This window comes from Chaetura pelagica, unplaced genomic scaffold, assembly GCF_000747805.2.
Source record: "Chaetura pelagica isolate M959 unplaced genomic scaffold, ChaPel_1.0 scaffold420, whole genome shotgun sequence".
Classification (NCBI taxonomy): domain Eukaryota; kingdom Metazoa; phylum Chordata; class Aves; order Apodiformes; family Apodidae; genus Chaetura; species Chaetura pelagica.
The window spans coordinates 2,962,302-2,976,228 of record NW_009951919.1 but is presented as its reverse complement, the minus strand read 5'-3'; the positions used below and the strand labels follow the sequence as shown (position 1 = coordinate 2,976,228).

Sequence of the window (13,927 nt, the reverse complement as noted above, 5' to 3'; positions counted from 1 at the left end):
GGGAGCGGGGAGGCCGCGGGGAGCCCAGGCCGGCTGCGCGCCCCCGGTTTGCGCCCAGCTCTGGTTGTGTGAGCGTGGACTCGCCCTTCATTCACAGCTTAACTCTCTCCACTGTTCGTAGGAGGAAAAAGAAGTGCATTCGGTACTTACAAGGAGAAGGACGCTGTGCCAGCCCAGTTTCTTCCGATGGAAGTGCTATAGACTCCCCTCCCTCTCCTCTGGACGCACTCCAATGCATCTCCTCTGCTTTTCCTTCAGACAAGCTTGCAGCCCCCGCTGACTCCGCACTCAGAGAACAGCCCGACCCCTTCCCCGTCTCCGCTCACCTCCACCCGGCCTCCTGCTCCTCCAGACTGACCTCCCGCTCCTCCTCTGCGCCCACAGAGCCCCCCGCCTACAGCCTGGCCTCCACGGGGACATAGTCCTGCGTGCCCAGTAGCTCCCGTGGAACAGGACCCGAGGCCCAGCCCATTTCCCCATCCATGCAACATTAGGCCACAGGATGACATAAGGATGCTGGAAAACTCAGTTGGGTTTTGTTTGTGGTTTTTGTTTTGTTGTTGTTGGGGTGTTTGGTTTTTTTTCTGAGGGAGGGTGGGGGTTAAAGATAGAAAAGTTACTTTAAAAAAAAAAAAAAAAAAAAGGTAAAAAATAATTGCAAAAATTTAAAATGCTGATGAGTAAACAAGCCTTTTGTCCCTGCCCTGTGCTGCTTTTTTTTTGGTCTGTTTGGGGTTTTTGGTTGTTGGTTTTTTTGTTGTTGTTGTTTTTCTTTTACTGCATTCTCCTCAAGTCTGGCAGAAAGCAGAGATGACCTCCCCAGCTTGCTGCAGTAGATGGTAGGTGCTTCCCACCTCTCATGGCTTCCTCTCCCAGCCTCCTGAGCTGCTTTCACCTGTAGTCACTCACTCTCAGACCCCCTGTAGCCCTTACACCCCAGAGCTGGAAAAGCTGGACTAGGAGCATTTTTTTTAAAACCCTTACTGTCTGAAAATTAAATTGCAGCAACTGTAGCTTTCTGATCTGACCAGGTAATAGAGAAATGAAATATTTAAACCGATGAGGTGAATTTTTTTCAGCTTCTGGTTTGAGAACAGAAAGATGCTGTTCACAGGTCTCTGTGCAGACACGGCCCGTCGGGAGCGCACAGCACGGCAGAGGAAAAGAGCACTGACCAGACAGTGAAAGGAGCTCAGACCAGCTGCTGGAAGGTCGATGGCTCAGTGCAGGGTCTCCCTTGCTCTTAGGAATTGTCCACTGTGGAGGTGGGTGGCCAGAAACCCCACCAGCAGCCTGACCCCAGGCTGCCCCAACACGTCCTGAGAGGTGTGAGCCCTGCCAGGTAGCAGCACAGGACACACTGCTCTGCACCTCAGGCCTCCCTCTCTGCATCCCCCAAAGCAAGATCAGAACCCTTTTTTTCATTATTTGGTGTGTAACTTTAAACAAAAAAAAGCACACCATATCCTAGCTTTTTCTAGAAGATCCTCTCTCCACCCCCACAACAGTGCCAAATGTTTATGTCTTCTCTCCAGCTTGAAAACGTTTACCAGTTTCTGGTGGTTTATTTATATTTTGAGCTTGATAGACTACAAAAAAAACACTGTGGACAGGTTGTGATCTCTCTGGACTGATGTCAGTCCCACATTAATCCAAGTTCTTGATTTACTTCAGGTTTACAGACTTCTCACAGAGACCACAATCTAGTCCAGTGCAGATTTTTTTCCTGCTTGATAGAAACAGATGCTAGACTGCTGAAGAGAAAAATAACACCACACAAGGGGAGAGGTGGTCTATTTTTTCTACTTTTCAGAATAGGCTTTAGAGTACTGAATACAAACCATGTAGTAATATTATTGTAGAACTGCAAGAAATTTAAGATGACCTTTAAAATGTACAAAATATTTTTATATTTTTTTCTTGATACAAAACCAAAAAAAACCTAATTTTTTTACATTGGACTAAACTTTTTAAACAAGTTTATGCCTTGAAGATTGAAAATTTTTTAAAAAAAGAGAATCATTAGTCTGTAGAGCAGCTTTGGGTTTATTCCCTTCATTTAGGTACTTTTGCTTAGAGTAGGGTAGATTTTTTTTAATTCCAGTTTTAGTTGAGAAGACTTAAATCTGTTGCTTTATTCCTCTCCTGTGTAAATGTAACTTCAGAAGCACTGAATGAAAGCTACGTGCACCAAGCTGAAAAGTTTGAAGAGAGTAATTTTAAAGGCTGAAAGAATCATTTTAACTCTTTGAGAAGTAGCATTACGTGAACCGACTGCCAGCTGTACACTTGGTCCTGTACCTACTGCACTCAGAGGGTTAATTATAGAGCACTAGATTAATATGCAACCTGCCCATTTTTTAATTATTTTTGCAAGCTTAGGCAACAGTGCTGCTGAAGAGAGGAACTCAGCAGACTCTTTCCAAAACTGACAGTCTCTTCTTACTGCTTGATTTTAAAAACAACAAAGGAAGCTTAAAAAGAATACCTATGTCTCAGCTCATCCTTTGTCACCCTGAGACCCTCTGATGTAAGGTGCTGTAAAGTGTCAGATGAGAAACTGGGCACAGTGACCTCATGACCTCACTGGGTGTGGAGGTGGCAGAACCTCATCCCCCCCTGGTGCTCTGTGGCTGGATGAAACATGGAACTGCAGCAAAGCAAAGGCAGGTATAACAAAAAAAACAGATATGTCTAAGTAACAGCAGAGGAAACTGAGGGAAAGTCCTGAACAGTATTATACAGTATATCCTGACCAAGGACCAGACAGTGCTGGTGTCCCCAGACAGGCTGCCTCTCATTTCAGAATCACCAGGACTTTCACCCACTTTATTCCAAGGCTCCCATGCCCCAGAGCTGTGCTCACCTGCCATGGCTCAGCAATGGGCCCAGCTGAACCACAGCCCCCTCTCATCATCATTCCATCCCATTCCTGCAAAATCTCCTTCGTGAAACCTCCTGCCCCCCTCCAGGCACATTTCCAGAGTTGGAGCAGGTCCACCCTGGGCTCTGCTCTGTACATACAGGTTTATACCAAACCTTGCCCTGTGCTTCCAGCTGCTGCACAAACCCCAAACATCCCCCTGGGATGCTGTCACATGGTCAGCTTATACTGGTGTCACTGAGAAAATTTTACTTTTTGTTCCCCCAAAACACACAAGATAAAGACCTTTAAGCTGCCTCAGACAGAACAGTGTGTGCATGACCAACTTGTGTTCCACCCCCACAGCCCATAACTAATGCCAAAACCAAGTTACTTTTAGTAATACCAAAAAAATGTCTTTAGAAATGCTATATGAAGTGCTACTATTTTGTGTTAATACTCTTTTTTCATAGAAGGAAAACTTTGCCCTTCAATTCTTACTGCAACAAGATTTATTATTTTTTTTTAGTTCTTTTACAGCAATTTCAACTCTTCCTGAAATACAGATTTGAATTCCTGAGATCAGTTTGAATGTAGAAGTCATGGAAGTACCACTTCATTAAACCAAGTAAAACCACTGTATGTATGTAGCAGAGATAAATGTTTTGCAGCTGTACTTTCATTTGTCCAATCCATCATTTGTTGTAATTTTTTTACTTCATTGAGTTTGTATTTTTTGGCTTTTATGTTCAAAATATGTTTATAGCTTTATAAATAAAGTAACTGCCAGACTGGCTATTCAAAATAGGCCACTGGAAGTTATAATACTATCAAACTGTCAAATAACTGTTTCTTAGAATTCAAGGATTCCTGCTTTGTTTTTTCTCCTCAGCACTTATGAGTAGTTCTTAGGATAATTTCCAAGAGTCTTCAATGGGTAAGACTGAAATAGTAAATCAAGACTAAGGAAAAACACAACCAAGAGGCACCTCCAGGGATTTAAAAAAAAAGAGGTGAATCTGGATTAAGTCTGTGCCAGTACCACTGGGGAACTTCAACTAGAGAAAAACAGTTGTATGAAATCCTACCTCCCAGGACTACTGCTAATGCTGAAGTCTGTCCAAGCTGTATCCTGCTTTGAGCACCCAGACCAGCCCTATCTGCTGCACCTCCACACTTGCATCAACAGCAAACTGGCACCACCTGGAGCTCCAGCAGCAGCTCCTCTACAGCACTTGACCACCAAGGGTTTTGTTTGCTGCAATTAGAAATTAGCAAGTCTGTGCTTTGTGCAGGTATGGCACAGCACATAGGAGCAAGGTAATGAGGAAGACAAGCTAGTGTTTTTGCCTCATCCTGCAGCACAGGGAGGCACCATGGGGCAGTGGCTGCCAACAAACATGGATCCTAGTCCAGAAATGAACACCTCAGAAATTTATACAGGCTTCTACCACTGAACACAACTACAAGATAAGCTGCCTTAGCAACACAGCACTCCAAGATGAACTAGTGTATTCTGGAACACTAACTTCCCACACAGGTGGATTGATCTATTTTAAGAATCTAGGAGAAGCTGAATATTCAACTACAACTATAGCCACAGAGAGAACTGTCACCAGAAGATTCTCTAGCAGCACTTTTACACTGAGGTGCATTGGTTGCAAAGCAGGTGCTGGAAAGGTCCTCCTGTCCAAGTCCAGCACTGGAGTATTTTATGCCCATATAAAATGCACACCAGCACAGAGGCAGGCCCAGTAACCTCATTAATAAGCAGATGTGAGCAACAGCTGCATGCAAAGCACAGGCTTGAATGCTGCTTCAGAGCAAGGCATGAATGCTTCCATTGAGGGCTGCATCAAAGACTACCTAAAAAGCTGGTAAGCCATCAAATATATCCATCTGGATTGCTTGCTATTTAACCTCCAGCTTCATGTGAGATGTTGCCCACTGTGCCTGACCAGCTACTTGCATTAGTAATTTAACAAAATCCTTACATGTTTTATTTAAATTAACCACTTAGTATTATTTGTACACTGAATAGTGACAGTAAACTCTAGTTTCAAATAACTAGAACCATTTGCAAACCAAACTTTAAAAGCCCTTTATTAATTCAGGATTGAAACACTGATATTTAAAGTGAGATAAGTATGTTTATTAAGGTTGATTCTACTCTAAGGTTTATACAGAGAATGGAATGCAATACAAGCTAAGAGCACACCTCAAAGATCTACCACACAACCATCCCCTACTCCCTATAAGGGAACTGTAAAAAAAAATATAAATCAGAAAACCAGTTACTGTTTAACTAGTTGCAAGTGGCTTTGTCCAAAGAAGTTAAGCTTGAAATTGCATTAGCTTTGTATGCAATAATTAAGTCTCTACAAGCTGAAGTATCACATACAGAGGCATAAGATTTACTGTGGACACATGAAACCATGTTTTAAAGAGCTACAGCACAAGGGTTGTTTAAAATTGCCTAAAAACAAGCCACTAATGGCATGCACAGGTCAATAGTATTAACTTTGGTAATGTGAGTCATTTTTGGTCAAATTTGGATTCCACTTTTAAGAGTAACATGTATAAAAATACACCCATCCTGTGCATAAAGCAACATTCTGTTTGCTACCAGCTAGAGGCAGGTCTTCAAGACATGGTTGGAGGATTCAAATTTAGCTGTCAGGAGCTTGCTTAGTTCTAGATCACATCTCCCACTAACCTACAGGGCAAGACCAAGTGGACAAGTAAGTGGTCAAAAATGTTCTCTTTTTATTTTAAATGCAGGACAAGAACCATCTTAAAAGTTCTATAGCTTTAAGTAACACTAATATTTCCCACAGTATTTTTCTAAGAAACCCAGTAGCTTTTTACTTTACCTAGTTCCCCAAGACACATTCTACTCTACTTTTTCTTTCTGAAGCTATCAATACCCTGTAAATACAAGTGTTTTGTTCTTCTTGAGGAGAAACTCGTAGGTGGTTTTATTTACAATGGTGTCAATCCTTAGCACTGTAACTGGACTTGAACATTTTTGAAGTATAATGAAAATGATAACCTTAAGTGCTACTTCCCATAAAGAATCCACACCTAGTTCAGTTTTATTAATTGCAGAGTAAAGAAAAAAGACATCCAATTACACTAGTAAAAACTCAGATTTAAATTTGTACTCAAAAAAACCACTACACATGCAAAGGGAACAATATCCTGCTAACACAACTTCATTTGCTGCTGCATTTGTCTAATATTAACAATTATGAACAGAGCAGTGCAACTAGTATTTGGAACAATCCTTACAGTGTTCGAGTGTCAGGCACAATACTTCACTTCTCTTCACACCACTGGTTCTCTTTACGTACCTGAAAGGATATTTGAATTATTAGTTTGTTGCATGGAACTTCTGAAAGTGAAATGGGAATTCCCAGGAGTGAATTCCCAGGAGCATATTCCCAGGAATTACTGACTGCAGGAAGGAACAAACTTGGAAGCAACTTTAATTTCTTGCACAGGGTTGGTAATTTGGAAGTCAAGAGATTATTTCTCATGCCTAGAATTATTCTACACTGATTTTTCCCACCAAGTAAAGCAAATGGACCGATTTAAGACTAAATTGCTAGTTTCGTGCCATAGCACTGAAAACAAGCCTAAGTCTGCAATTCACTGCCTTTATATTTAAACCAGGCATCTTGTTCTGATCTCTGCCATTTTGCAGCTGGTTTATTGTTCAAGACCAGAGCTCATTAAGGTCAAGAATCCAAACATCTCACCTTTCCAGCCACACACACTGTGCACCTCCAGCATCCTTCCTGCAGCTCCAAAAGAGCAAACTAAGCCTGCCACAAACAATCCTGCAGATTTGCTTACCAGACACATTTGAGCTAGGAAGCCAATGTGTTTTGTTCTGACCTTTTCAAGTACTGGGCTACAAGCACTGTGGGCACTGAACAGTTCCACCAACAGCAACCCAATTATGAGGAGCTGGTTCATTAATTTACGTTTACTGTTAACAAGTTGGTTGCATCACACATTATGAAGTGCCACACAAATTCAACTCAAAGCCAGATAAATTATAATTATGCCCAGATCAAGTACCTGTGCTTCTTCCTCCTCAGTGAAGTCATTCTTAATATTGAATGTCTTGCGAATTTCTTCCGGAGTTTTCCCCTTGATCATGTTTGCAACTGTCTTGCATGTGACATCAAGCAAACCTTTGATGTCCAAGTAATTTGCAGCCTGTAGAAGAGTTTCCAAATTTAAAACCTCTATATCAATACTCTGCCTCTGCAGATGTACTGAAGTTATGCTTACACTGAAATTGTGAAATACTGTAACTCCAAGTAGGTCATCCCCACTCTGAGAAGCTTCTGGCTAGAACCTTGAAATAACAGTACCTCAGACTGGCTTGCCAGACAGAAGGGAAAGTCCTTGTACCATGAAAGACAGTCCCCAGCTCCTCCTTTTACACAGGGCTTTCAGCAGCCTGCAAGCACTCTAGAGCTTCAGTGCTGAAGTGCTGCTAAGTAGCTCAGACAAGCAGTGCTGGCTCACAGTACCACATGAGTGCACCTTTTAAAAGCCAAAGCCTAGGTATTCATTTTAGTGCAGATCTCCAGCATTGCATTTCCAGCAATAAGCCCTCAAGAGCCACAAGTATGAAGACAGCTGTAGGGGCCCATATTCAAAAAAGGACATCAACTGATAAATGAGCAAGTACAGATTCATGCTTAGCATGAGGTTACCAAGCACTCTAACATCAACTGTTTTAGCCAGTAGTTTGCCAGAACTACTTGCCCTCCTCAAATCCCATCCATGAAGAAGTTACTCGAGAAACACTAATAATCAACTTCACAAACAGAGCACACTTCCCAGGCACAGCCCTTACATTTCTTGCATATACTCACCAGGATAAGTTCAAAAAGTGTTCCTTGGTCTACTTTCAGAAACTCCTGATCCCACACAGGGATGTCATCTGTTCTTTTTTCTTTGTTCTCATCATCCTCAGGAGGAGGGGGATCATCCTTGTGATGGGTGCACCACTGAATCACCTAATTAGGGTTTTGATATTAAAGTTTTATCCAAGTTACTCTTCCACTAGACTCCAACCATACCTTAACTTCCTTTTAGAAGAACTGTACCCTCTTCTCTAGATTAATATTCAAATCCTGTATTAACATGCTCCATTACCCAGTATTTTCATTTTAGAACAACTAATCCCCAGTCCTGAAGTACAACAGCCTTCAAGAATCCCATCTGAGACAGCAGCTAATTACTTACAATCTTAAAAGCCAGCTGCTGGTGTTATGAAGTTATTCAGCCCTGTGCTGACACACAAACCTGCACAAGGGAAACCTAGACCTCCTTTTGCAGTGTTTAATCTGCTGGCAGAAACATAATTCTCAAGCAGAACACTACAGAGGGGAGGAGTGTCAGGTTGTAATGGCTACCAGCAGGACGTGTTCACCACAGTACAAAGTTCACCTGGCTAAAGTTTGCATGTTCCCAACCTTGCTTTTTTCCTTTTTTTAAAAAACACCCAATTAAAGGAGTAGGAATCTACTGCAAGTAAAACCCTGTTACATTCTGCCAACCTGTAAGAACTCCCAAGTTTGAAGTTATTTCTTCATGAACTAGGAAATTACTAGGAATGACTAACCCTGTATTTAACCCAGAACAGTCCAGTATTTATTTGAGCACAAGACCTTCTACTTCAGAGCAAAAAGCATCTTAGACAGCAACATACTTTCTTGCTTTGCTCCCTTGACCCAACAATAACCATGTCCTATTATTTAACTCAATACCATGGGGTAGGCACCATGTCTCTCACCACTGCTTGTGCCTTCATCTTTTCTCCTAACAGTTGGATCTCATGAAGAGCCACCTCAGTTCACAGAATCCAATTAAAATCAGTGCTTTAATACCATGAAATACTAGTGTGCACAGATGTCCAGCACTTCAACACCTCAGTAAGCCTGTCTGGCCTCTATCTGCCCACCAGCCTCACCCCAGTTCTCAGACACCCTAGATGCCTGTGTTCATGCACTTCAAATTGGTGAAGATTGTAGCTAGCACATGAGAAGTATTTTTAGTACAATAGTTCCTAGTCTCCAACTCCAACATGAATTTCACATTTCATGACTGCCCCTTTCCACATCTTACCTTTTTTAAGATAGCTGCATTAACATTTGGAAGAGGGACTGGGTCATCGTCACCTTCATCATCCATTCCCAAATCTAGAAATTGAAAGATGACTCAGCAGTTGGCAGGAAAACCATTATTCTGAACTGGGCCACTTCACCAATTCTCCAGTATTTTAAAAGCATGGGGCTGAATGGATTGGTAGCCAAGGATCTCTAACTGGTGAAGTCAGAAGCTTTTAGAAAGCTTTGATGAGGCTGAGTAGAGCCATGGCTGCATTATACATACTAGGTTATACCAAGTTTAGGTTAATTAACTAATAAGGCTACGTCATCAAATCAGAGCATTAACAAACCACTGGTTAAGCAGTTAGCTACTTGCTAGAGCAGAGCTTGCTGGTTTGGTGTTCTAAGAAAAGGAGACCTCCAAGAATCAGACATATTTCTGCATTTTACCACTTTCAAAAGTTAAATCCACAAGATACACAAGTGTTCCAACTGAGATCTCCCATTTAGTTTATTATTTAATAAGAACTCAGACCTCCTGTGGTAAGTAGAGACAGCGCTTTGCTCTCTGCAGGAGCAGCACAAACTGCAGCCATAGAGATCCCAGTACCTGCCTCTGAAGCACTTGTCCTGCTTCTTACCAGCTGAAGAAGTTAACACAGCAGCACAAATCCTTCAGTCAAAAACAAAAGCACGCTTCCAATATTCCTTGTTTTAAAAGCCAGTCAGCATACTCAAGACAGATTTGAAAGAAGTTTGTTACTTTGTCCCCTTGATATGCTTAAAGGATCAAAGTAAAAATTGAGAAAAACAATTAAAATCTGAACAAATCCAGCAGCCATCTGAGCATGCCATTTTTAGTTACACAAATGCTGACGGTTGGACAACATCCTAGCTGTCAAAAATTAACACCTTGTAACTATTTACATAACTGAGCAACTACACAAACCTTTACTTTTTTATAAGGACAGAGGAGCCAATTCTACTACATCAAGGAACTTAAGAAGAGATGACTAACACACCATCACTGATCAAATTAATGCACAATTTAAATAGCACATACTTCTGTATTTAAGCAAGTCAACTACTATAATAATTAGTGGGGTGTTAATTAGTACTATTTTGTTTGGAATAACTAACTTCATATTCAGAAACTAAAATACTGACATGAAAGGGTACTGCGTGTGTCACCAATTAATGGAAACCTCAGATGTGTATTTGAACATGGCAGCAGAAGAGAGCAGCTCAGAGTTGTTGGTAAGGGGGATAACTGAAGCAGTATCTGAAGTTCAGTCAACTCTGCTCAACATGTCCCCACCACCTCCAAAACAGCAGTTGCATCTGTTATCAGGAACCTCTTACTTCATTGGTGGCCTCGTGATGCTCAGCACCACCCTGCCTTCCAGCTCCTCCCCTTCCAACCGCAGCACCCAACACAGTTCATTGACTGAGGCTCAACCAGCAGTGCTGCAAGTGTGTTCCACCTGTATTGGGAGACTGGTTCTCACCCAGATTAATAAGAGGCTCCTTTATGGTGCCTTACCAGGTATGACTTCCTTTTCCTCATCCTGAGTGTCATTAAACACCCTATGACACAGATTCTGCATGAGAAAACTGAGAATTATGCTCCCTGATGCACTCCAAACAATTGCTGTTTCCAACTCAGGTTGCTACTCATGTTCAACAGCATCTAATTCACAGAATTAAAGTGTTCAATGGTTGGAGTATTTCAACTTTTCAGTAATTGTTATGTATAAGGTGTCACAACCAAAGGTTCATACACAAGGACATCATTTTAGCTACATCCAAAAAAAGATTTTGTTCTAAGTTAATTCATGAATACATCCAAAAACTGGAAAAACAGACCAGTAAACAATGGGGATTTGCACTGAGGGATTAGACAGCCTGCTCTCTATCCCAGCCATCTGGCACATTTCCCCTCCCCCACCACAAGTTCTTTTGTTTCAAATTTGTGTCAGCAGGAGATCAGAAGTATTTATCCCAAATAATTTAACCACATCCATAAGCTCACAATATAGGTTTTGCTTTAGCTCTTTCTTCATTGCCTTGGTTTACAATCTCCCACCTCATTTAAAAGATATTTCCCTCGTAAGACTGGCTTGTATGATTAAATAAACTTAGTCTTTAGTATTATTAAATGTTCTGGCCACTTAACTTCTACAGAACTGCAGCAGTCTGTAGGCAAGGCAGTGGGGTGCTTGTATTTTACCAGCCTCCCTGAAAGTGCTCCTAGCAACAGGTCTGAACTTGAAGCTTTCTGTCAGAGCACATCCACCCAAAACAATTCCAGCTGTTCTGACAAGGCTGCTTCACAGGCCTGGGAACCCTTTGGCAGCACCAATTTGCCTCCTTTGGTCACAGTTCCTGGTCAAGAGGTTGCCTAGAATACCCAGCTACACACAAGCTGTCTCCTTATGGCTTTCTACACTTACCTTCCAGCATGGTCTTTATGGTCACAGACTGCTTTGCAATTTCAACATCAACCTCAAAGATCTCTCCATCTGAACTCTGCAGTTTAATTGAAGGCATCTACAAGAGAAGGACAGTTATTTCCAAACAACACTCAGCAAGTGTTACCAGTTAAGCTGACTCAAAGATGTACATTACCTTTACTATTTATATTGCTTCTCACCCACAGCTGATAGCCCAGTGCCACACAGAGCATGCTCAGCATGCTCATTATTTACTGCTCCAACCAAGAGGCCTACATTCATTAATCTTCAAGCTTAAGAAACAAGGGTTGGTAAAGAAAGAATTCAAGACTTTTTTTTTCTTCATTCTAAAGCATAAAATACACAAAAATTATTAGTCAATAGTGCTTGTATTTTTCACAGTGCACCAGAGCTATCTTTCTCTTGACCTAACTACCAACACCACTTCTCTTCAAATCCAAAACATCGCTTCTCACTTTGTGACTACTCAGATGAGATCAGAGCTCCAAAGCAGCTTTCAAATTAGCCTCTCAAACAGAATCACAAAACTGAAGCTGGAAGGAACCCCTCTAGACAGTCTACTCCAGCCTCCCCTGCTGACCAGATTACCCAGGACCAAAGGCTTTGCTGCAGAAGTGTGTGGTTTTCTGAAGCAATCAGCAGCAATGTACCACTGCAAGGAAGGCTTCCAGCACCCAGTATTGCTCTCACAAAGCAGGAAGCTAAACCAGCACTTGGTTAGCATGAGGAAAGACTAAGATGACTACACATTTTAGAGTCATTCAAACTGATGAGACCTGCAATAGGAACCACAGGCTTCCCAGATGTTATTCTGCTAGTTACAAGCTTTCTAAGAATGCATCTTTCCAACTAGTTGTTAACTCAAACCCAGACAAAACACACTTGACCCAGCAGTGAGTAGGTTACAGCTTCTGCCTGGATGTTTGGGTATCACTGCACTTGAACCAACTGACCTGAAGGACACAACAAACCTAACTGCCAGGCCATGAGTTTTACAGATCAGTTCTCAACAAACTAGTAGGATTTATAATTCTAACCCCTTTACCAATCAAAAATATTTATTAACAGCAGACCATTGCAACAATTTGGGGTTTGTTTCCCTCAAGTTACCTGCTTAAGGCTTTCTGAAGCATGTATTTGTAAACACAGCCTGCAAGGCACTGTGAAGAGAAGCTCGAGGAACAGTTTCAAATTAATTTCTATTTATTTTCAGATGTTGTCCCCCCACAAAGTCCAAGAGCTCTGCATGCCAGCTCCTGACAGCAGCACTGGAACTACCAGCACTCCATCAGCTAGATCACTCTCAGCCAACTTGCATCCTCCTTTTTCTGAACGCAGACTGGAGCTCCTCAGCAGGGCTGAGCCTGACAGCCCCAGCCAGTGGAGACCAGCCAGGGCACATTATGAAGCAGCTCACACCAGCCTGGAGTCCTCATTGCTTTAATTTCCATTTGGCAGAGCGAGTTGCTAGTTAATGTTTACACAGCAATGTAACTCTATATGACAGTGCTACTTCTAATTAAGATGGGTGCTCTGGAGTGACACAGCCACGACTGCTCCAAAGACATAAATACAAATGAATCTTATTATTTTGAGGATATGGATTAAAACACAGCTCTGAGCTGGCAGGCTGAATGATGCAGTGAGAGAAAAAAAAAACAACAAACAACAAAACAAACACATCTAGACATGTATTTAGGATTTAATGCATCTGGTTTTGGAGCAATTGCCTGAGAACACCCAAGAACAAACGCTGCTTCCTCCACCAGCCTCTCCCTGCTGGTGCCTGGGATTACATAATGCTGCACTAGGGATGCTGCCTCCACACATCCAGCCCTGCAGGAACCCTGGCAGCGAGACCCTCGTACCACCCAAACCCACTTTTGTCAAGACCTTCGGGCTCTCGTCAACGAGTACAAATCAGGTGGAATGAAGCTAATCTACTGCCTTATCACTGACAACAGGATTTCATCCAAATGTCACTACTTTTATACCACAGAGAACAGTCTCCTGGAAGGAAAAAAAAAAAAAAAAAAAAAGCCGTTTTTAGCAACTGCAACAGAACTCTGGAAATAGACAGGACTCGGGTGGCAACACAACTGGGTGACTAAGCAGAGCAGTCCCAAGAGCTCTGCTCAAGCACAGCAAAACAGGTTGGGTGCCAGTCGAAAGGCAAACCTGAACAGCAGCAGCAATTTGCATCCTTAAACTCAAACACTGAGCTCGGCCACCTAAAGCAGCGCGACCGGGAACGTCGGCGGCTCCCGGAGCTTTCCCTGCTCCTTCCCCCGCCGCCCCTCCGTGCCACGCCGAGGTTATTGAACAGTCACACCCGGGCCCTCCCGCTCCCCGCGCCGCCCCGGGACCCCGGGGGCTCCAGCTGAGCCGGTGCCGAGCGGCCCGGAGGGGGCGGGGCCGCTGCTTTATTTACCCGACCCCTCAGACCCCCCACACCA

The 13,927-nt window shown here is 42.6% G+C and overlaps 2 protein-coding genes across 2 annotated transcripts in view; one reads left to right on the top strand and one right to left on the bottom strand.

Annotated features, from left to right (window-relative positions):
* Positions 1–3,454, top strand: part of TCF7 (transcription factor 7 (T-cell specific, HMG-box)) — a 70,729-nt gene extending 67,275 nt beyond the window's left edge. Inside the window, exon 9 of the mRNA XM_009995511.1 lies at positions 3,393–3,454. Within this exon, the coding sequence (XP_009993813.1) occupies positions 3,393–3,435 (43 nt within the window). The 3' untranslated portion in view covers positions 3,436–3,454. The remainder of the gene's footprint in view (positions 1–3,392) is intronic.
* Positions 3,455–4,944: 1,490 nt separating this feature from the next.
* Positions 4,945–11,547, bottom strand: SKP1 (S-phase kinase-associated protein 1). Its single transcript, XM_009995500.1, has 5 exons — positions 11,451–11,547; positions 9,014–9,087; positions 7,759–7,902; positions 6,950–7,090; positions 4,945–6,216 (listed from the first exon to the last, which is right to left on the bottom strand). The coding sequence occupies exons 1-5, from the start codon at positions 11,545–11,547 to the stop codon at positions 6,181–6,183; spliced, it is 492 nt and encodes a 163-aa protein (XP_009993802.1). The 3' UTR covers positions 4,945–6,180.
* Positions 11,548–13,927: the final 2,380 nt, after the last annotated feature.

Coding starts and splice junctions, on each gene's coding strand:
- SKP1 (XM_009995500.1), bottom strand. CDS start 11,547: ATGCCTTCAATTAAACTGCAGAGTTCAGATGGAGAGATCTTTGAGGTT. Junction 9,088..11,450: donor CATAAAGACCATGCTGGAAG/GTAAGTGTAGAA, acceptor TTCAATTTCTAG/ATTTGGGAATGGATGATGAA. Junction 7,091..7,758: donor CACTTTTTGAACTTATCCTG/GTGAGTATATGC, acceptor ACTCTTCTACAG/GCTGCAAATTACTTGGACAT.